Below are 22381 nucleotides of genomic sequence, written 5' to 3'. Positions count from 1 at the left end.
CAAATCGAAGTTGACGAGAGAGATCGTGAAAAACTGCCTTCGTGACACCAGATGGTCTCTATGAACTCCGCGTCCTCCCATTCGGGCTCTGCTGCGCTCCTGCCACCTTCCAGCGGATGATGGACACTGCTCACATGTCTGAAATGGACGACATGCCTTGTTTATCTCGACGACGTGATAATTTTTTCACCGACGTTCACGGAACACCTGCGCCGCCTGAGAACTGTTCTCGAAGCTGTTCGGTCTGCCAACCTTTCTCTCAAGCCTCAAAAGTGCCACTTCGGGTTGACCAAATTGAAGTTCCTTGGGCACATCGTCAGTGCTGACGGCATCCGAGCTGACACCGAGAAACGTGCTGCCGTTGCTGCCTTTCCCATTCCCACCCACAAAAAGCAGTCCGATGGTTTTAAGGCTGTGCTCCTATTATCGCCGCTTCATTAAAAACTGCACAAATGGCCAGTCCTCTGACACTACTGACTCGAGATGACGCGTCGTTGTGCTGGGGCGCCCAGCAGCAGATGGCTTTCGACGAGTTACGATCCGGCTCCAGTCAACCCCGATCCTGGCACATTTCGACGACGACGCCGACACGGAGCTACACACGGATGCGAGTAACGTCGGCCTTGGTGCCGTTCTAGTTCAGCACCAAGACGGGGTCGACAAAGTAATTGCCTACGCTAGCCGTGCACTTTCACATGCTGAGTCCAGCTATTCTACCACCGAAAAAGAATGGCAGTAGTATGGGCCGCTGCCAAGCTCCGCCCGTACTTTTATGGCCGACCGTTTCGAGGGATCACTGACCATCACTCGTTGTTTTGGCTGAAAAATTTAAAGGACCCTTGCGGCCGCTTAGCACGTTGGGCATTACGCTTGCAGGAGTTCGATTTCTACGTTATTGATAAGTCCGGCCGAAAGCACACCGATGCTGATAGCCTGTCCCGCGCTCCCGTCGACCCTCCTCCGTCAGACGCAACCGACGACGATAGCTTCCTCGGAGCAGTCAGTACGTCCGACCTCGTTTCCAGACAGCGTGCCGACGCCGAGCTGCGACTGATTATCGACCATCTCGAAGGTGTGCACCCTACAATGCCCCGGTACCTTGCTCGGGGGCTGCCATCATTCTACCTCCGCAACGGGGTGCTTTACAAGAAGAATTCTGCACCGAATGCAAAACCATACGTGCTAGTCATACCGGCTGATCTAAGGAACGAAATCCTCCTGGCCTGCCACGGCGAATCAACTTCCGGTCACCTTAGCTTTACACGCACCCTAAACCGAGTCCGACAGAACTATTACTGGCCACATCTTACTCCGAGCGTTAAGCGTAAGTCCAGACTTGTCGACAATGCCAGCGGCGAAAAACCGCGCTCAAGCCATCCGGCATGTTGCAATCTATTGAACCACCCCTGACACCAAGGGCAAGGACCTTTTAGGCCCATTTCCTTTATCATCGAACGGAAATAAATGGATCATAGTCACCACAGACTACCTGACACGCTAGGCTGAAACGCTGACACGCTACGCTGTGGTACTGCCGGGGAAGTTGCTCACTTCTTTATGAATGAAATTGTGCTTAGACACGGTGCACCGTCGACCATTATTGCTGACCGAGGCAAGGCATTTACAGCTCGGCTACTACGGGACACCTTAACTCTCAGCCATACCGATCATCGCACGACAACAGCCTATCACCCACAAACAAATGGCCTAACGGAACGACTCAACAAAACATTGGCGGACAAGATTTCAATGTACGTTGACGTTGAACATAAATTGTGGGACGACATCCTGCCGTATGTCACCTTCGCCTACAATATGGCGCTGCAGGAAACCACGCAGTTTACACCATTCCGTCTCGTATATGGCTGGGAGGCCAGCACAATGTTGGACGCGATGCTCCCGTGCGGGGATGAAGCGGTCGAACTCAAAGCCGCCCATTTCGCGGATCAGGCCGAGCAAGCCCGCCATCTGGCCCGCTTGCACATCAAGGAGCAGCATGCCACCGACGCTCGGCACTATAACCTTCGGCACAGGGAGGCCCACTAAGAACCAGGGGACCAAGTGTGGGTGTGGACCCCCGTGCGCTACAAAGGCTTGTGTGAAAAAACTGCTACATCGGTATTTCGAACCCTATAAAGTCCTGCGCCGCTTAAACAGTGTTAACTACGAAGTTGTTCCTGGTGGAAGTGTGACCGTCAGTTTTCGGCGTCAGCGACCTGAAATGGTGCACGTGGTGCGCTTGAAGCCGTACTTTTCTCGTGACTGAGCAATGCGTCAACGTCGCGTTTTGTAACCTTGACGCTGCAAGTGAGACCTTGACTTATTGTACAGTGCACCTCACCCCTAATGTTTTTCTCTTCTCACCCTGACATCGAGACGATGTTTCTTTTTCGCAGGGGGGGATAATGCCACGTGGCGCCGCGCGGCCGCCATGTTTGGTGCCGATGACGACGAAGCGGTTGTTGGCTCGAGAGGCGCGCTGGTGCTGGACACTGTCATCGGAGCTAGAAGCAAACCTAATTCTCGGGTCTTACCTTCACGGTACCATGTACCTTCACGGCTCCCTGTGGCTTGAGTCGTGACAATTGTATCGATTCTTTGTATAAAGTTTTCCGTGGAACACAGAATAAGTACTCGTAAGGGAAGCGATCGGTAAATTTGGAAGAGGCCACTAAGTTTGGAAGAAGGTTCACAAGGTTAGTTTGCAGGGATACTCTGGTAATTGGATGGGAGCTATCACGGAAAAAGAAGAAACGAGCGACTAACTGTCTGGCATAGTGATGTGTCAAACCTAGTCCGCCAGCAGAAACAGGCCTGAATAAGTTATCGCGCCGCATAAGCTCAAAACTGGACGACCATACGAACATCGCAAACGTTCGGTGAAAACTGTGGATTAGTTCCTCGCGCAATGGAGTACCTGTAAAACATAATAAATTTTTGTAGCCAGAAACATATTACAGGCCTGTGCTCGGCGAAAAATTGATAGGTTGTGCGTAACAGAAGTCTGAGCATAGCTTTGGAGCGCTGTGACCCGCTCTTTCCAGTAACGACCACTAATTGAATGCATGAAGGGAAACGAAGGTATTTAGGGGGAACACGAGACCATTCAATTCCAGCATAGAGTCGGCATTGCTCCCCATGAACCGAACCAGCGACCCGAACGTTTAGACCTATTCATTTTAACATTAAAGACCACTTCAGAATCTGCATTGGAGTTATGCGAAAACACGGATGCTGCTGTTGGTTGCGTCTGGTTGCTTCTAGTTATTTAATTCACTTCGTTTGCCAAGTCCAACAACGCCTTGACTATGCCTTACACTGTGGAAGGCACCGACATTACTGCCGCGGAATTATCCGATGGCTCATGGACGGCGTTCGAGATGCAACGCCGATACCGAAGACCATCTACCCCCCCAGAAACAACCTGCCGAGGCCCAGACGCCAGCCACGACATCGACTTCACCGAATCAGCGGCCACGCGTACGCACTCCACTTTTGACCAAAAAGCGTCCGCTTCCCCGCCTGCCCTCGGAACGCCTCAAGATCGTCCTCCGCCCACAGGGCACACTGAACCTCCTCACCGTAGGCCCCGCACGACTTGCACTTGCTATCTACGCAGCCGCCAACGTCGACCACTACCTGGCGGTTACTGTCGACCAAGTCCGTATCCACCCCACTAACAACACAGTGAGCATACCCGACAATGCCCGTGCCGTGTCTTACGCCAAGATCGGCACCATTATCATCGACAAAACTGTAGTCCCGGTTGCCGCTTATGCCCCAGCCCCGGACAATTCCATACGGGCGAGTTTGTTCTGAGCCTACTGTTACGAAAACGATGCCGAGATACTGGCTGAGCTCCGCGCTCGTAATCCCGTTCTCCCCATAGTTGCTGCGCGTCGTATGGGCAAGACGCAGCACTTCGTCGTTACGTTCACCAACACTGAGCTGCCCCGATACGTGCGGTACTTGGGGTTTACTTTCGAAGTCTTCTCTTTGAAGTCTCGCCCGGAGGCTTGCTTCAACTGTCGCAAGCTGGGTCACCGGGCGGACGTGCCCCCAGCCACGAATACCTACTTGCCGCCGCTGCGGCGTCGCCCACGAGTCCCCACCAGCCGGCCAACCACCTACCTGTCAAGTCATGTGCATCGTTGGCAAAGGCTCACATCCAACAGGCAGCAGAAGCTGCAAATACCGCTTCGTGCCTAGCCACAGGCCCAAATCCTCACAATCCCCCACGGATACTGCAACTGACCCAGGCACTTCGCCAAGCGGCCGCCAGTCCCGTCCCCGAGAACGCGGCCACCAACAACCACTCCCAAAGGATGAATCCTCCCCGCAACTGCAAAGCAGCAGTCCCCAACTGACCCAGCCACAAGCCAACCACTTCAGCCGCAGGAACTAAGGGATGACTCTTTTGCCCCTCTACGTGGATGCAGTGGGAGCAGAGATAGGAGCAAGTCGTCATCACAGAGACACAGCTTGCGGACTAACTCCAACTTCGGAGAAGAAGGAAGACCTGCCAAACATTTGGCATGGAAGATGCCACTTACAGACGACAAGCAATGCCGAGCACCCGACCCACAGGTAAGGAAGCTGGGAGAGTTAGTACGACAACTGCAACAACAGTTAGCTCAGTCTAACACAAAAATCAAACAGCTAGAAACTACAAATGCGCAATCAAAAAATAAAAGTCGTCTGTGGCTTGCGCTCGCGTTGAAGTTACCCGCAACGAGGACACAGAAGTAGATCAAAACCGCCGTAACAAACGAAAGGCACTTTTGGTACCTCGGCCAGATACAGATGACTTAGAGATTAATTATGAAGATAGATTTGCAAAAATAGACCGACGACTCGCCAAGGTGGAGGAAACTATCCAGAAATTAATACCACAGCTTAACAAAGTAACTGACACAATGGTAAAGTTTCCAACTACTTTCGAAACTGTCCTTGCTAAACTCGACACGCTTACAACCAGGGCTGACGCACTAGCATCCCCTGGCAACCTGATATCTCCAACGCCAAATCATCTAGCCACCATAGCCAAACGCAGGCTCTTTGCTTCCCACCCACAATGCATTCTCACGCCCAGCCGACGGCGTTTCGGCGCGTCCGTCCGCCAGCAGCATTCTCAGACCCAGCGTATTGCAACCCGCGCGAGCGGAACCTTACCCGATACGCGATGGCTAGTACACCTGTGGCAATGGAACTGCTGGGGATTCCGAGCCAAACGTAAGGCTCTGGAATATGCAGTTTTGGCCCAAACAAACAGACCGGTAGTCATAGCACTTCAAGAGACGAATACAGAAGTAAAGCTAGCAGGGTATTCAGCACACAATGAGAAAGTGTCGGCTGAGCGCCGACCGATAACAGCTACACTTGTACACCGTAATCTAACTGCAAACCAACTAGATTTGGAAGCACCGGAGCTCTCTCATACATTTACACATCATCATCATCATCAGCCTGATTATACCCACTGCAGGGCGAAGGCCTCTCCCATATTTTATACAAATCCTACCGAACAAACGAACCCAATCTCCCCTTTACATTTTAAGCGTATCCACCTGAAGACAACAGAACGAAAATAGCCACACTTTTCCGTAAGGCGCATGTAGCCACTCATAATGGAATGTTGCTGACTGTTGGAGACTTTAACTCACCCCATGCAGAATGGGGCTACTCAGTTAACAGTATGTATGTATGTATAACTTTATTAGGGAGCCGGCAAACGACGGGTTAAAGCGTCGTGACGCTGGCCAAGCGTCTACCCGGGGTTAAGCCCTACTCTGCATTACCTCATTTGGCCCATTTGAGGTGGGTTGTGAGGCTTGTGCTTTTCGAGCGCACCCCGGGCCTGCTGGACGGCCCATAGTTGCATGTCCTTGTCTGTATTCTGCACAGCACTTAAGTTCCGGCAGGTATGTCCTGGATGCAGCTTCGGTCGGGAACCTGGCACAGTCCCACATGATGTGCCATTGGTCCGCCGGACCCACTTGACATACACTGCACCTATTACTCGTGTAGATGTCGTGGTGGAGGACGTGTAGCACTGCCGGGACTAGAAGTGACCCGGTTTGCATTTGCCTTAGGATGATCGCCTCCTCCCGACTAAGTGCCGGGTGAGGCAGCGGTGAGGGAGCACTTCAGGTGAGGGTCAAAGGAAGTACTTTTGCCAGACAAACAGAACCACCTTTGCAGGCTGCGAGGTTCGAAACTGGATTTGGGCCCACTTCGGAGGAGGGGCGCGCAGCGGGGTTTACGGAGCTTCTCCCAAACGCACACCCCTGAAAAAGCCGAGCGCCAGGCCGGGGGACGCTTGTACCCATTTTTACCGGTGGGTGTCCGGTGGTGGGTTTCGAACTAACCACCTCCCGCAGCCGAGACGGGCGCTCTAACCACTAGGCCGAGCTAGGCGGTAAAATTTTGTCACTTCCTCGTAACTGGTTGTAAGGTCCGGCGCGTTGCCGTTTGTATTTTTGGCATCCTTGAATGGGAAGGAATGTCTCGGCGGGGTGCCGTGGTGCGAGCTGCGCGTCTGGTCTGTTTTCAAACACTAACTTCCTAGAAGGAGACCATTAGTTCAAGAGCGCAGGCTCCTCGTTCGGACCCCCGCCACACGTGTCCCTTTGTTACGGGAGACGGGAGAGACCCTCCGCTTCCCTCGAGCCGGACCTCATTAACGCGGCCCCCCGCGGTCCCGTCGCCCGAGTGAGAACGGCCGGGGGCCATAAATCCTGCGAGTGGGGTCTGGCTTTCGTCCCGCTGCATAACGTGTAGCTTGCTAGTGCACAACTGTCAGTAGGCGAAACGGTCGGACAGGCTGCGACGAGTGGCCCACATACGCGGGAAAGAGCTACAGTTACTGTGTTTTTATGTTTTTACGTGTGGAAAGGGGCGCGCTCTCGGCTCATCTCTGGAGCGCGGGACGGGCCCCGAATGTCTTTTGCTGGAGCTACTCCTTGCGTTAGGACGCTCGTGCTGGCGAGCGCCGGGAGTAGCTAGTGGTTGCTTTGGAGCTGGGGCAAGAGGCGCCAGCTCGACTGCGGGGACGCGGAGTCCCTTGTCGCTCTGCTTAGCGGTCGGCGCGGCCGACCACTGCTAGTTTTCCTTTGTGAATTTACTCTTGTACCTCTTATTCTTTTGTATAAAGTTCTCCGGTTGTACACCAAGTTGCTCCACCAACTTACTGGCTTGCTCCACCATCCAGTCACCCCTCAACATCCGAACCAAAACTTTACTGGCGCAGTCGACAGGATTGGTGTGCTGCAGCTCAACCGAGAGACAAGGTGCGTGAAGCATCGGGCGTCGATACGCTGAAGACATCGAGCAGGTACAAGAGGGTGCGTCAAGCATCGGGCGTCAAGGCGCCGAAGACGAGGACGTCAACGAGCAGCGATACGAGCGACACAGAAGCTTGCAAGCGCAAGTGGACGCGGCCGTCGACGGACGCGAGCGGAGCCCTCGAGTAGCGACAATAGCGGACGACTTCAAGCGGCGCCACTCTGACGATCGACGCCAATCCAGTCCGAAAAGAAGCCCCGGCGGGCAGCACAGAGTGAGTTCCCTGGTTTCTTTGTTTTCTTGGCGTTCACTGTTGGATGTGGCTGCTGTAGTTAATGCTGACCAGATTTAGGCATCTTAACCCCGACAAGGCACTGACAATGGATAGTGACGGTGACGGGGGGGACGGTGGCGACAAGGGCAACACTGAGGCGCCGAGACCTCAGTGTGGCCGAAACATTGAAAAGGAGTTAGAGTTGTATGAAAAGAAGATAAGGGCTTTAGAGCTCCAGATGCAACTCATGCTGGCTAACGGGCAAAGTGCGGCGCCTTCGGAGAACGATCGTCTGAGGCAGTACGCTAAGCTACTCGCCGGCGCGTTCCCCAAATTACCAGCGGATGGTGAAGTGCCGGTCTGGTTTGAGTCGGTGGAATGCTCGCTCGAGGCTTACAGCGTTCCGAAGGAACACTGGGCGCAGCTCGTGTTCCCGATGCTGGCCGAGCGAGTGACCTACTTGTCAACTCGGTTCACCGCCGAGCAGCACCGGGACTATGACAAGCTGAAGGCGGTGGTCCTAGAGGAGCTAAAACTTTCAGCCGCAGAGTACAAAAGGCGGTTTTCTTGGGCCACCAAGCGCCGCGAAGAAACCTGGAAGGCATTTGTCACCCGCCTCCAGAGTTATCTAAATTTTTATTTAAAGTATCGATGCGTGTCATCATTCGATGAACTTGTAAGGCTATTGGTAGCCGATCAGCTCAAGGCGGGGCTGTCAGAGGAAGCCAACAAATATGTAAAGCTGCGCGAAGGAGAGAAGTGGCTGAATGCGGACGAGATAGCCGCGCTGCTACAAACATATGAGGAAGACGCTGGAAAGGGCAGCGCTCAGAGGAAAGACGACAGCTTTAAAGCCCCTGACACGCGTCCAAGGGCCAGAACCGATTCCGCACCTTTGCAGAATTCAGGGTCGGAGCGAGCAGAGAGAACTGGAGGCAGGACAGGGGGAGAAAGGAAAAGGCCATCGCGATCGAGTGGCTGTTTCCGATGCGGGAGCTGGAGACATTTTATTGCGAATTGTCCATACAGTGGCGAGAACCCAGCCGACAAGCGACATGATCCGCCACGCGAGGATAAGTTAACGGCACGCGTGTCGACCCACGATGAGCAACCCACGCGTCCTGCGCTCAGGGACATTAAACTCAGCTGTCGGGAAGCTGTTATCAGCGCCATGGTAGACACTGGCGCTGACATCACTGTCTTGCGTGAGAGCATGGTGCCTGAGGAGTTTGTAACCGCACATGGGACAATCGATCTCATTTCTGCTTTCGGAGAGAAGGTAGAGGCGAAGCTGGCCATCGTTCCGTTGAGTCTGTATCGTGGTACTTCGTTAATCGAAGGTGTGGAAGATTCGACACCGGTGTTGTGTGCGCTCACCAATAAACTAACGCATACAGACTGCCTAATCTCCTCAGACACCTGGGAACAGGCAGGACTCGGTCGAAACTGGCAGCGATAGTCGCGTGCAGGCAGTGATAACGGTGCCGGCACCGGATGGAAAACCAGATGAATCAGGGCTAGACGCTGGTGCGGAGCCCGTCTTAGTGTCAGAGAATGAATTGCTGCCAGATCAGACAGTTGTCATTAATGCGGGGGAGAAATCACAAAATGACGACGTGATTACTGAGCGTAGCGGGGTGCAGAGGTTTCGGGAGGAGCAGCACGAGGATGAGACCCTGCATCAGGCCTGGCAGAGTGCTAGGCAAGGGAAGGCTGGCATGTCAATTGTAGAGGGAGTCTTGCATCATAGAGACCAGGTGTTAGGTCAGGGGGTGCAGCAGTTAGTACTGCCAAAATCACGGCGCGAGGCCGCAGTGAGCTTGGCACATGAGTCCTATTGGGGCGGACACCTCGGCTTTCGGAAGACTAAAGCTCGCCTAAAGTTGAGTTTCTATTGGCCTGGCATGGAGACGGACATACGCAAACACTGCGACAGCTGCCACAGTTGTCAAGTTCGGTCTGACCGCCGGCAAACCGACAGGGTACCGATAACGCCTCTCACACGCCCGAAGTTCCCGTTCCAAAAGGTTAACGTAGACATCATAGGACCGATTGAGCCACCGTCTGGCCGCGGGCATCGGTATGCGCTTTGCATAATCGATCTGTGCACGCGTTGGCCAGAAGTAGTCTGCCTCAAATCGTTGTCCGCGAAAGCAACTTGCGACGCGCTGCTTTCAGTGTTCAGCCGGACAGGGGTTCCCGAGGTGATATGCTCAGATTGCGGTACGAACTTTACGGCCGCATTGACGAAGGAGTTCTTAGGAAGACTAGGCTGCTCCCCACGCTTTTCCGCTCCCAAACATCCAGAGGGCAATGGGGCCGTGGAGAGATGGAATAGAGTCTTTAAGACCATGCTCTCGCATGTAATTGAGAAGGAGAGTAAGAACTGGGACAAATTTATTCCTTTTCTCCTGTGGGCCTATCGGGAGGTACCACACGACACCACCGGCGTGTCGCCATTTAGAATGCTTTACGGCCGTGACCCAGTAGGACCACTTAGCATTTTGAAACAGACCTGGGCAGGGGATATCGAGGTACCTGGGGAACTAGCGGATGCCCCCACTGACTATTTGAAAAATTTTAAAGCTCAGCTCGAGATGGCGACCGACATCGCGGAGCTAACGACAAGCAAACAGCAACAGGCGTACGCGTCTCACTACAACAAGCACGCGATGGTGAAGACCTTTCGGGAAGGGGAGGCGGTTCTTGTCTTTGATGACAAGAGGCCAGGTAAATTGTACCCGAAGTGGCTCGGACCGGCGGTAGTGACGAAGAGATACCGTGAGCACTCGTACTATGTACAGATGAGTGACGGTCGCCGCATGCTAGTGCATGCAAATAAGCTGCGTCCCTACATCAGCAGAGTAGGTTCAGTGAGCGTCATATTTCAAGACGACAGCGACTTTGGGGAAGTGGAGTATACTCTGCGGGCATGGAACTCCGAGGAGGGCAGTGTAATGCTGACGCCGGATAAAACCAGTCACTTAGACAGGAACGCAGCAGCGCTGGTGCGTGCCACGTTCGGGCAGCACCAGGCATTATTCGAGGATAAACCTTCCATCGCGCGCGTGGGCGAACACAGCATAAAGCTTGTGGAAGGGGCAACTCCCAAGCGAGGCCACCCTTACAGAATCCCAGAGGCATTAAAATCTGAGGTAACGAGGCAAATTGAGGAACTTCTCGAGCAAGGCCTTATCTATCCATGTAAAAGCCCTTTCGCGCATCCAATCGTGTGTGTTCACAAAAAGAGCGGGTCGGTACGCTTATGCATAGACTACCGTGCGCTGAATGCGGTGGCCGAAACGGATGCTTTCCCAATGGGTTGTCCCCAGGAGCTGATCATGCGTGTTGGGGCAGCAAAGTTCATAACCCTTTTGGACCTTAGGCGCGGCTACTGGCAGGTGCCACTGGCCGAGAACTCTCAGCTGCCGACGGCTTTCATTTCCCATCTAGGGCAGTTCGCATGGCGAGTGATGCCGTTTGGGTTGAAAAATGCGGCGGCAACGTTCCAAAGGAACATGAACGAATTACTAGCAGGGCAGGAATAATACGCTTGTGCCTATTTAGATGACATCGCCGTATTCAGCCAATCGCTCAAATCGCACATTGGTCATTTGCACCGTGTGTTTTCCACATTGGAGGGGGTGGGCCTGCACGCTAGTTGGGAAAAGTGCCAGATAGCACTTCCCTCAATCAACTACTTGGGGCATGTGGTTGGATCACGACGACATGGCCCGGCTAAAGAAAAACTTGAGGCCATTGAAGGCCTTCAAGTCCCTACGACAAAGAGCTGAGGAGCACTCTTGGGCTGTGCGGATACTACCGTAGCTATGTTCCAAATTTTGCAGCAATCGCGCTGCCACTGACCCGCCTAACGGGGAAAGGCGTGCCGAATAAGATACCGTGGCCAGATGATGCCGACAAAGCCTTCAGCGCCTTGAAAAAAGCTCTATGCAAGGCTGTTTCGCTGACCACTCCATACCCGCGAAAGCCGTATCTGCTTTTTACGGACGCGTCGGCAGTAGCGGCCGGCGCCTGTTTGGCGCAGCTTAGTGACGATGGCACGGAGGCGCCCATTGCCTTCGCCAGTCACAAATTCACCCCAGTACAAATGCGATGGGCTGCAATCGAGAGGGAGGCTTACGCTGTAATATGGGCGTTGAAGAAGTTTGAGACATGGGTGTTCGCCGCCACCGTAACCGTCGTCACTGATCACAATCCTCTCTCATTCCTAACGAGTAGTGTGCCCCAAAGCGCAAAACTTACACGCTGGGCTCTTGCGCTCCAGCGCTATAATGTTGCCATTGAGCATCGCCGAGGAGTCGATCACGCTAACGCAGATGCCTTGTCCAGAATTCCCAACGCTTGTTGGAACAGACCACCGGCTGACATCCCGCAGTGACCGCTGGGGACAGTGGGCCAGGGAATGGTGCGCGAGCAACAAACTGGAATCGTCGGATTCGAAATGTGCACGCCAAGGCCGAACTCAGTGACACTGTGAACCATCTATGTGTGTTTATTTCTTTTCGCATGATGTGTTTGTGGATGTATGTGATGAAGGGTCGCGCACTCATGCTCACCGGCTTCCATAGCTGGCGTGAGCTTCAGGACTCAACCGACACTTGCCGAACCTTTTTCTTGTTGTTTTGTCTCGGCTTATCTTTCAATAGATCAACCGAGTCTTGGGGGGAAGGTGTAAGGTCCGGCGCGTTGCCGTTTGTATTTTTGGCATCCTCGAATGGGAAGGAATGTCTCGGCGGGGTGCCGTGGTGCGAGCTGCGCGTCTGGTCTGTTTTCAAACACTACCCAGACGGCCACTGACGTCCGACGGACAGCCGAACTCGGCCGCAACTCGGCGGCCGATTTCGGACGTCCGCCGGAATTCCGGCGTACGTACGAAAGCGGATGGTCGAATCCGTTCGCCCAGCGGACAGCCGCCGTACGTCCGCCACTGGATTTGCTTTTACACAGCTATGATATAGTTTGTAGCCGTCGTGCTCGTCTGAACTGCGTATAAATCAGTAATGCCGTCAAGTCTGCATTATATGATGCCAGAGCGAATCGATGCGATAGAAAGCGTTTCCATTAAACAGTTTTTTTTTTATTTTCCGCATGTTTCATCGTTGAATTCTTCCATCAAAAATTTTTGATTTAAAGTTAAATGACCATTAAACATTTTTCTATCATGATGCTTCGGTGAAATTTTAATCAGTGGCTGAACAGACGCAGCAAGCAGCAAGCTCAAAAAGAACGAAACCGAACCTATCCTCAAAAAAATCTGAAATGAGCCAATCCAATCCACCTGACAAGTTGACGTTTAGTCATGGAAGATGGCTTCACGTTTCCGTGTTCTGCATTTTCTGCGCAGTTACAAATACCTACGGCTGTAATGCACTGCTAGCATTGTTTTTGCTGTGGCTTGGTGCGGCTGGCACACTTTGTTCACCCGCCGATTCCAAAGTAAGTATTTCAGCGAACTTTTGTTTCTTTAGTGGAACTTTTCGATGCACCGATAGTGGTGAGCTTTTGGGCAGCCGAACGGTCGAGTGTTTTAGGCGAGACTGACAGGATGGCTCCGCGCCGACTAACTAAAGTGCAGCCTCAAGTCTGAGGGCCATCTTTCTCGGCATTACTGGACGTTGCGCCAGTAAGCCGCGCTACTTCTCTGTCTCTGATAAAGGAGTGCCTGCCCGAGCTTTAAAGGAGTTAATTTGTTAACCATGCGCAACGTGCTGAGTTGTAAAAACTATACGAGAAAACTTTTGCACTCCTCGAGCCTATCGTGCGACATACCTACACTTGTGAAAACGTCGCGAGTTTCTTTTTTTTTTCTCTCTCTTTTTCTTTCTTTTCTTTTTTTTTTTTTTTTTTAATGGACAGCCGCTGATCTTTCTCTCTCGAGCTTTACGGCAACTACAGTTTCTAGAAGGAACGGCTGTAGCTACTAAATAACTAAAGGTTTAGTACTCTCCTTCAGCTTTGACAAACCAGGACAGCACCTTGCGCATGTTGGTTATGCATGTGGGACCGAACCGCGCAGAACAACCGGACAAGGAGATGAGAGAAAAAAAAAAAGTCAGCACTTGTCTTTTTCTTGACCCGTTGTTCTGCGCGGTTCTGGCAGGAATTTGACATACCGCCAGACAGTTTTAGTTTCACGTGCGTACAGAGTTACGTACGCAAACGTGAGAAGTCTACGTGCGCAGCGCGCATTTCGCCAGGACTACTTTTAGTTTCACGTACGTGGTGTACGTGAAGCAAAATGTATGGACCTTTCATACAAGTCTCGAAAAACTGTGCGTACGTGTTATGCCGCGCCATCTAGTACAGATGAACCAAACTAATTTTGTTTAGTCGAGCTGCCTTGAACCGAGCCACGCTGCGGCCGTAGCCAAGAGTCGGTCGAATTGGAAATTGCTGTTCTCAACGTCGTTGCTCTACAGTGAACAATTAGCAAGACGCATACCTATATGCGTCCACCGCACAGCGTGTCGCATGCAGTCTTCGAATGGATTGCATTCTCTCACGTCGCGAAGCATATCCAGATCGTCGCTTTAGGAAAAGAGAATTCGCTGGGCAACAGAACCAACAGAACTCATGCTTACAACTTCACAACCTTCTCCCTACAACGGATTGGCTCTGGTTGGCTGCCGGCTTGCATCTTGCACTCTAGCCACTTCTCGCTCAACTCTGGTCTGGCGTGACCTCGCGAGATCGTTGCTATGACGACGACAAACGCTTCTGCGTCAGGCTTAACAGCTGAAAAATCGTCCTTCTATCTAAAAAATAAAGGCTATTTGTCACTTGAAACTTTACGCGAGGGTAAGATTGGGTAAGCTTAAAGCGAATACAACAGTTTAGAACACGATATCGCGCCGAGGAATTAGCGGCGAAGCTGTTATTGCTGTGAAGCGGGCGGGCAGGGCGTCGCCATGTTGTCAACTCTACGTACGCCAGCAACGTGAAGACGCCAACGTGAAAATCCGAATCTCACGTACGTCCGTGAAACTCCCGCGGACTCTTCACGTTCTGCGCATGCGCACTGGTCACACGTAGGCGCTTCACGTACGTGAAGCTCCCACGTACGTGAAACTAAAACTCTCTTGTAGAGAGTTTTAGTTTCACGTACGTGGCTGTGAGCTCTGGTGCCTGCAACGCCTTCTTTTATGCAAAACAGGCATACTGGGAGGCCATGCAAGCCGCGGGCTCAAAAAAAAAAAAAAAAGAGCAAAAGTGAGATGAAAACAAAATTGTTGTTGCTTTGTCCTTACAGATATTCAAAGGCTCCTCAGAACTTCATTGCATTATTGACAGCGAGATAATGCCAAAGCTACACTAGAGCCATGCAGCACCTTATAGTGCATGATACTGAGCTTATGTCTCGCACTGAAAGCTCTTACCATGTTCTTAGATTATCATATTAAAGTAGCTTTAAACCCATGCTTGTTAATACAGTGATAGCCATAAATTGAATCTAGGGCATCATGCTCACATACAAGGCTTCTGATAACCGCTGGTCACATGATGTGGGCTATAGCAGAAACCTGTACCTGGTCATCTTACAAGCATTTGTGCAATTGATGCTTTTAATGTGTTGTAAAAGTTTTTGTGTTCTGTTTCTGTATGGGAATGCTTTCCTTATTGAAGGCTAACATTTGGCTTGCTACAGCAAAACCTCTACCTAGTCATCCTAAAAACAGCACCGCAGTTGGTGCTTTTAGTGTGTTGTAAAAGTATTTGTGTTCTGCTTCTGTATGGCAATGCTTTTCTCGTTGAAGACTAGCATGAGGCTTCCAAAAATTTTTCAGATGCCATTTGCTGTAGCCGATTTCGTAAGCCAACAGGAAGCAGCACTTTGAACATGGAAAACTGTCATCCACGGGGGAAAAACAGCAACATCCCTTTGCATTCTCATTTCTTTGGTATGGCTAAAAGTGAGTATTGTATCATTATCTATATTATTAATATTGAATCATGATTGTCAGTGTTGAAGTTGTTTGAGCGTGATGATTTTAAACACACAGGACATCCCTTGTTTACATGTAGGATGTAGAACTGGTTTCAACAAACTTTATGCAGCAAATTCTTTTTACATTGTCCACCATGTTACTTTTTGTCATTGTCCGTTGAAGTAAATAACCAGTATTTTACGTTTACACAGTCGTCCACTCTTAGCTTGAATGGGAATGTGTGGCATGCAGTTTGCAAAATAGCAATGCATCCGTCACAGCCATGCATCAAGGCTAAGTGGCTTGTGCGTAGAGGGACTAGCCGCTCCAGCTTCACGTCATCTGCCTCTTTGCTCCGGTGTGCAGACGTGCATTGAGGCAAAGTGGTTTATGTGTAGAGAAACCAGGAGCTTCTTTGTCACATCTGGCTGTTTGTTAGGGTGTGCAGATGCACATCGAGGCAAAATGGCTGATGTGTAGAGGGACCAGGAGCTGCTGCTTAACGTTCTTCGCCTCTTTACTACAGTGCACAGCCGTGCATTGGTGCTAAGTGGCTTGTGCATGGAGGGCCCAGGAGCTGCAGCTTCACGTCTGCCTCTTCGCTCAGGTACGCAGGTGCGTATTGAGGCAAAATGGCTTATGCATAGAGGGACCAGGAGCTGCTGTGTGGCGTAGTCTGTATATTTGCTATGGTGCGTATTGAAGTACAGGGGGGGGGCTCATGTGTAAAGGTACCATGAGCTGCTGCGTCATGTCGTCTGCCTCTTTACTATGGTGCGCAGGCATGCATCAAGGCAAAGTGGCTTATGCATAGAAGGACCAGGAACTGTTGCTTCACATCTGCTATGATGCGCAGCTGCGTATTGTGGGTGGTGGTGGAAAACATTTTATCAGATACAAATACAGGAGGTTACTCACTAGCTGACCCTGAGGGGGCCTGTCCTGACAAAAACAAGGGGTCCCTAGTTTGGGACCCCAGTGGTGGTAGAGGGACTAGAGGCTGGTACTTCACGCTGTCTGCCTCTTCGCTACGGTGTGCAGCTGTGATGGATGCAGTGGCATCTCAAAAAGTGCATGCCACGCACTCGCATGTTCAGCCTGAGTGGACGACTGTGTACCTGCTATAGCTTTGTTATTCATAGAATAAACCTAGGCCAAGTTGGATAAATTATAGCTCACATCATATGTGGTCAGCAAAGAAAAGCCACTCCAGAAAATCTGATGCATTTACTGTCATAGGATTCTTATTCATATACATGCTACTGACAAGTCAGATTCTTCACCCTCAGAAATGCCAGAAAAATAACCAAGGGTGCGTCTGCAATAGTCTAGCTTGCTCTTTCTCTGCAGACTTGAGTCAGATGTGTGTTCCATTGCTGTGGGTGGGACAGGTGTGAATCTTTGATTTTAAGCTTGCAACAAGTATGTTATTGTAGTTTAAAGGCAAAACGGTACTAATAATCGCAGCCCCCCGTGGCCTTTATCCCCTTTTAATAGTGTTGCTAGACACTGAATTATTAGTTTACTCTGCACTGTTTCTGTCTAGTTAATGTGCGGAGATGTACATATATTTATATGACTTGGAGTTGTCGACTTTGCACTTAGAAACATTGTAGCGTTATCTGGTGTGTTGCTTTCATTTCTTTAATGATTTCTGTAAGGGATCGGTAGGTATGCTAGGCATCATTATTAGTCTGCTCTTTTTGGGTCACCTGTTCAATGCCCAGCTGCGGCCGTCTCCCACTTGCCCTCGGACAGGAGGCGGAGAGACGCGCACAGAGAGGCAGCTACAGCAGCTACAGTGCTTAACAGAAACGTAGGCAGAGAGGGAAAGAAGTCCCCTCTTCCGAGGACTTTGCTGTCGCACTCGAAGACGCGGGGACAGGCAGTTTGTTCTCGTTGCTGTGTCATGTAGGGGGCTCATTTTTATTTAAGGAGCTTTACGAACAGTATACAACTAAGGGGTCCTTAGTACTAAGCGTACTAAGGGGTCCTTAGTACGCTGACTGGACCCATCACCCGGAGGCAGCACAGCTTTGAAACGAGCACCTCTTTTGGAAGAACTGCTTATCGTTCAAAGAAAAAACACTGTCAGGTTGAAGGGTGTAAGGCCCGCTTCCTTGTTGGGGAGCCCATAAAAGTGACAATTATTCAGTGCAGGCGCGCTGAGTGGGGTCTCGTTGAGGATTCCAACCCTGGATGTCAACAATGGTGGGAGATGGCGGCGTTGAAAAAGGTCAAGTGTGTAACAGTGACAGTATGATGCGGAGCGGGAGGATGTGGATTGGCTCTTCTGATGTGGTCCGCAATGGTGCTGACTCGGACGCCAATAATTGCAATAATTGCCCTGTAAAAGGAGCCGCCAAGGATGCAAGCTTTGGGCAATGGTTGCGCATGTGGGACACCGTTTTGATGGGTTCTAATTTTTTTTTTTCCTAGGGGAGAGAGTTTGGCATGTGACCTACTGAGCCAATCATTTCGAGGTCCATTCTCTAAATTCTGTTCGTTGTGAAACGAATTTGTTGTCCCTTTTGCATTGCTTGTATTAGGGAGAGGGTGAAGAACTTATGAAAGTGGAAAGACATGCCAAAATGTTTGTTAGCCAGTCATGTGTGAGTTCGTTGTCATTGGGGATGAGAAATGTGGGCGGAGTCCCGAAGTTAATGAAACGGCCCCGCGGCCTGGAGAACTCGTTCTGAGCTAAATTTTGATCTCTTTCCTCTTCGGCATAGATCATGGTCATTGTTTCACCTGTTGTAAATACGTACATTCATGTATAAAATTTTCAGTTCATCTTCCTCTCCGTGTGCAAGTTGTTGTGGCCAGATGCAGTAAATTCACTATTTTCATTTCTATATAACGTGCCTTTCTGAAGATGGTGAGCTCTTTTGTCCAATCCTGTAAGAAAGCAGCAAAGCGCTCCCAAATCGTCCACAAAACTGTGTGATATCTTTAATACTAACTGCGGCTTGGTGTCACTCAAAACATGTAGTTGAGGTAGATTTCTTCCCCCCCCCCCCTCTTTTTGTTCGTTCAAATGAGGACCAGCGGACACTAACTCTTGCTTTTGTAATGCCCTAGGCCCCGCCTTAAGGCAGTACTCCAATGTCAATACCATTTTTTATAGCTATGGCTGTCCAACAGCACTAATGTCTTTTATACACTTCTTTTACTAATCTCTTACCCAAGTGGTGGCTTATACTGCGGGGGTGAAAGTCTCTGGACAGTATGTGTAGATTTTGGACTAGAATCGCGATGTAAACGAATTGTGACCTTATTTCTCTTGCACACATGAAAGAACTAACGTTCAACTTTCACATCGACAAGTATGGTCCGAGTTTCCTGGTCGATGTGAAAGTTATGTGCTTTGATTGCAGCTTGTGTAGTCCACACACTTGTCCCCGATATTACATAGGGGCAAATTAGGCGCCTTTACAGGGGCAGTTTCTTTGGCGCCCACTACCTTCCCCATAAATAAGCTACAGTGTTTCTTGTGAACAGCTGGCTGCATTTATAAATACCATTATTTTTTTTGTAATTTGTTGTGCATAGTTGAGAAATCCATGACATACATGCACAGCTGGTTGCCAGAATTGTGCAGCCATATTTCAGTAACTAACATCCATGCTGCATGCTGCCGGTAATACATCAGGAGCTTGTGGTTGTCAGCTTTTTGTGTTTTGTGTGACTATAAGCCTTGCTATTGTAATGTCACATATAGCGCTGTGAGTAAACAAATAACTTTACTTTTAACTTTACTTTTAACTCTTGTAGAAGCATGAACACTGCGCAATTACTGCGGCGGGCTATGCTTCCACATTGGGCTTTAGCCACATGTCAAATGTCTATCTTTATTCTGCTGCAGCAGCTTGCATGTTATCAGATAAGTTACTTCATCGCAGCTGCTCTAAGGAGACGCTTTCTAGACGCTTGTAGCCTAGATGTTGATGTCGATATACCCCCGACACGCCCAGGGAATGTCTTCGGTAGAGGGCACATGGAAACCAGCGAAATGTGCAGTTTACAGAACAAAATGGTAACAATTTTAAATGATGTTATTATTGATCACTTCTTTTCAGAGCAGGAACAGTGACTTTAGAAATCTGCCTGTTAAACCGCTCAAAATGCAGGTTTCTGCCGCCAATGCATACCTGTGTAATACTGCAATGCTCTGGCTGTGCTTTATGTTCATATACAGCATCCTTTATGCTTAGTTTCTCTGCATGTACACTCCATGTCTTGGGCATTGCTGAGGGCGCATAGCAGCAAGCATAACATGCCATGTTTGGTCAGAGTGGCATGTTCAAAAAGACGACATAAAAACATTAAAATACTGAATGCCAGGTTCTTGTTATTCTGCATGGGTTTTGCTGCAGTTATATGACCTTTCTATATAGTATGTGACAGTTCTGAATGGAGATGCATGCGTACAGTGCCACCTGGAAAAAGCAATTGAGAGAAACTGGCAGTTGCCCTTGGAGATGTGTAATCAAAGTTCAGCACAGATAACTTGAATTTCATTTTCCCTTCTATTGCAGGAGGAGCCCAGCCTGCTCTTTCCATCTTAGGCCTGGAAGACCAGCAACAGCTGATCGAGCAAATGCACAGGATAGTAACTGCTCCTGGAATCCCGGCCTGCGGAGGGCGCCCACAGAGAACTCGATCATCTCCTCGCTAATTCCGAAATATTAGGTTTCAATAAATACCTTTTCCTCCCCCACCTCCCCAAGAGAAGAGCTGTCGCGGCCAAGGATAATTAAAAAAAATTTATTCAAGCAGATTCTTAATACTCCAGTTGGCCTGCATTTTACCATGCCACTCCTTAACATCGATATTTTTTTAGTGTAGACTATTTATGCATGCAGTTTTTGCAATATAGCAAAAAAAATGCTTTTTTTACAACCTCGCATGCTGGTATGCCTATGCACTTAGCATGTTTTCAGGAATGGCGCATTTGTGTAAAGCTCAGCTAGCATATGTGCCTCTTTGATGGAAGTTTTAATTGCACACTACTGTTCAGTGCTTTGTGTGTGAAAGTAAAGCAGACAACAGGAAACTTGAACCTGTTGCATATTCTATTGTCTGCTTTACTCTCACGACTAAGGCATTGAGCACTAGTATGTGACTGAAATTTCCATCGCACATGCTTGCTGAGCTTTACACGAATGTTATTGGCAAGTTTTTACACCAATAGCGGGCCCTGCAAGCATGTTCCGGGAAACGTCCGAATGTCCGCCTCCGGCTGCCCGTCGGACGTCCGTGGGACGCGATCCGGATCCACGAACGATAGTCCGACGGACGTCCGCTGTACGTATATCGAACATAACCGGACTTCCGTCGGATGTCCGAAGGTCCGAAAAAGGACGTCCGTCGGTCGACCGTCGGACGTCTATGGCCGTCTGGGTAACTTCCTAGAAGGAGACCATTAGTTCAAGAGCGCAGGCTCCTCGTTCGGACCCCCGCCACACGTGTCCCTTTGTTACGGGAGACGGGAGAGACCCTCCGCTTCCCTCGAGCCGGACCTCATTAACGCGGCCCCCCGCGGTCCCGTCGCCCGAGTGGGAACGGCCGGGGGCCATAAATCCCGCGAGTGGGGTCTGGCTTTCGTCCCGCTGCATAACGTGTAGCTTGCTAGTGCACAACTGTCAGTAGGCGAAACGGTCGGACAGGCTGCGACGAGTGGCCCACATACGCGGGAAAGAGCTACAGTTACTGTGTTTTTATGTTTTTACGTGTGGAAAGGGGCGCGCTCTCGGCTCATCTCTGGAGCGCGGGACGGGCCCCGAATGTCTTTTGCTGGAGCTACTCCTTGCGTTAGGACGCTCGTGCTGGCGAGCGCCGGGAGTAGCTAGTGGTTGCTTTGGAGCTGGGGCAAGAGGCGCCAGCTCGACTGCGGGGACGCGGAGTCCCTTGTCGCTCTGCTTAGCGGTCGGCGCGGCCGACCACTGCTAGTTTTCCTTTGTGAATTTATCCTTTGTGAATTTACTCTTGTACCTCTTATTCTTTTGTATAAAGTTCTCCGGTTGTACACCAAGTTGCTCCACCAACTTACTGGCTTGCTCCACCATCCAGTCACCCCTCAACATCCGAACCAAAAACTTTACTCTGGTCATTCGGTCTTTTGTTTCGAACCACCATTCGGAACGGTCCTTCTCGGGGGCGCGGAAGGTAAGCGCTCGCGCCGCCGAATGGGCCGTCTCGTTGTGATTCGGTGAGGATGCACAATCTCCCGCGTGCGCCGGGAACCACTTGATGCGGATAGTGTTACCGCGGTCTTGAAGCTGGAGCTTATTGATGATGGCGGCCGCCGGCGCGCACACTCGCCCCTTGGCAAAGTTGCGCACAGCGTTCCTCGAGTCGCTGAGCACGGTGCGACACTCGGCCTCCGAGATCGCCGGAGCGATGGCAACCTCCTCGGCGTCTGTGGCGTCCGTGCACCGCACGCTCGCTGCCGTTGTTTTGATGCCAGTAGCCGCCGCAACGGCCACTGCCACGAATCCTTCTCGCTTGTATTCCACAGCGTCCACGAACCGGGCGTGCGGGTCCTGGGCGTGTTGCTCGACGAGGGCTTTGGCCCGCACCTGGCGCCGTTCTTGGTTGTACTCGGGGTGCATGTTTTTCGGGATGGGGTCCACGTGGATGTGGGCCCACGCCTCATCGCTGATCTCGCCCGATTGCCGACTGGGAGCTCGGGGATTGTAACCCAGGGACGTCAGTATACTGCGGCCTGTCTTGGTGGTAGAGAGGCGCTCCATTTGCGCCGTGAGCTGCGCCTCGGCTATTTCTTTTATGGTGTTATGGACGCCGAGCTGCAGGAGCCGAGCCGTACTCGTGGTCCCCATTAATCCCAGCGCCGTCTTGTAAACCCGTCTGA

The 22381-nt window shown here is 50.9% G+C and overlaps 1 protein-coding gene and 1 long non-coding RNA gene across 6 annotated transcripts; both read left to right on the top strand.

The window, feature by feature from the left end:
• The first annotated feature begins 7664 nt into the window (after positions 1 to 7664).
• Positions 7665 to 9017, top strand: LOC146177804 (uncharacterized). The gene has a single exon (XM_084581640.1). The coding sequence runs from the start codon at positions 7665 to 7667 to the stop codon at positions 9015 to 9017; it is 1353 nt and encodes a 450-aa protein (XP_084437766.1).
• Positions 9018 to 12853: 3836 nt separating this feature from the next.
• Positions 12854 to 20242, top strand: LOC146177803 (uncharacterized). Of its 5 annotated transcripts, none has more exons than XR_014701088.1 (4): positions 12854 to 13018; positions 15367 to 15492; positions 15956 to 16114; positions 20046 to 20242. It is a non-coding gene; the product is annotated as an uncharacterized LOC146177803 (long non-coding RNA). The 5 variants fall into 5 exon arrangements; XR_014701087.1 differs by having other exon boundaries at positions 12855 to 13018; positions 16034 to 16114; positions 20046 to 20239; XR_014701090.1 differs by having other exon boundaries at positions 12856 to 13018; positions 15956 to 16122; positions 20046 to 20235.
• Positions 20243 to 22381: the final 2139 nt, after the last annotated feature.

This window comes from Amblyomma maculatum, chromosome 10 (genome assembly GCF_055883805.1).
Source record: "Amblyomma maculatum isolate TAMU_Amacu chromosome 10, ASM5588380v1, whole genome shotgun sequence".
NCBI lineage: Eukaryota > Metazoa > Arthropoda > Arachnida > Ixodida > Ixodidae > Amblyomma > Amblyomma maculatum.
The sequence above is the reverse complement of the archived record's forward strand: the minus strand, read 5'-3'. Positions and strand labels throughout refer to the sequence as shown.

Excerpts from the sequence above, each read along its gene's own strand:
- LOC146177804 (XM_084581640.1), top strand. The coding sequence starts at position 7,665 with ATGGATAGTGACGGTGACGGGGGGGACGGTGGCGACAAGGGCAACACT.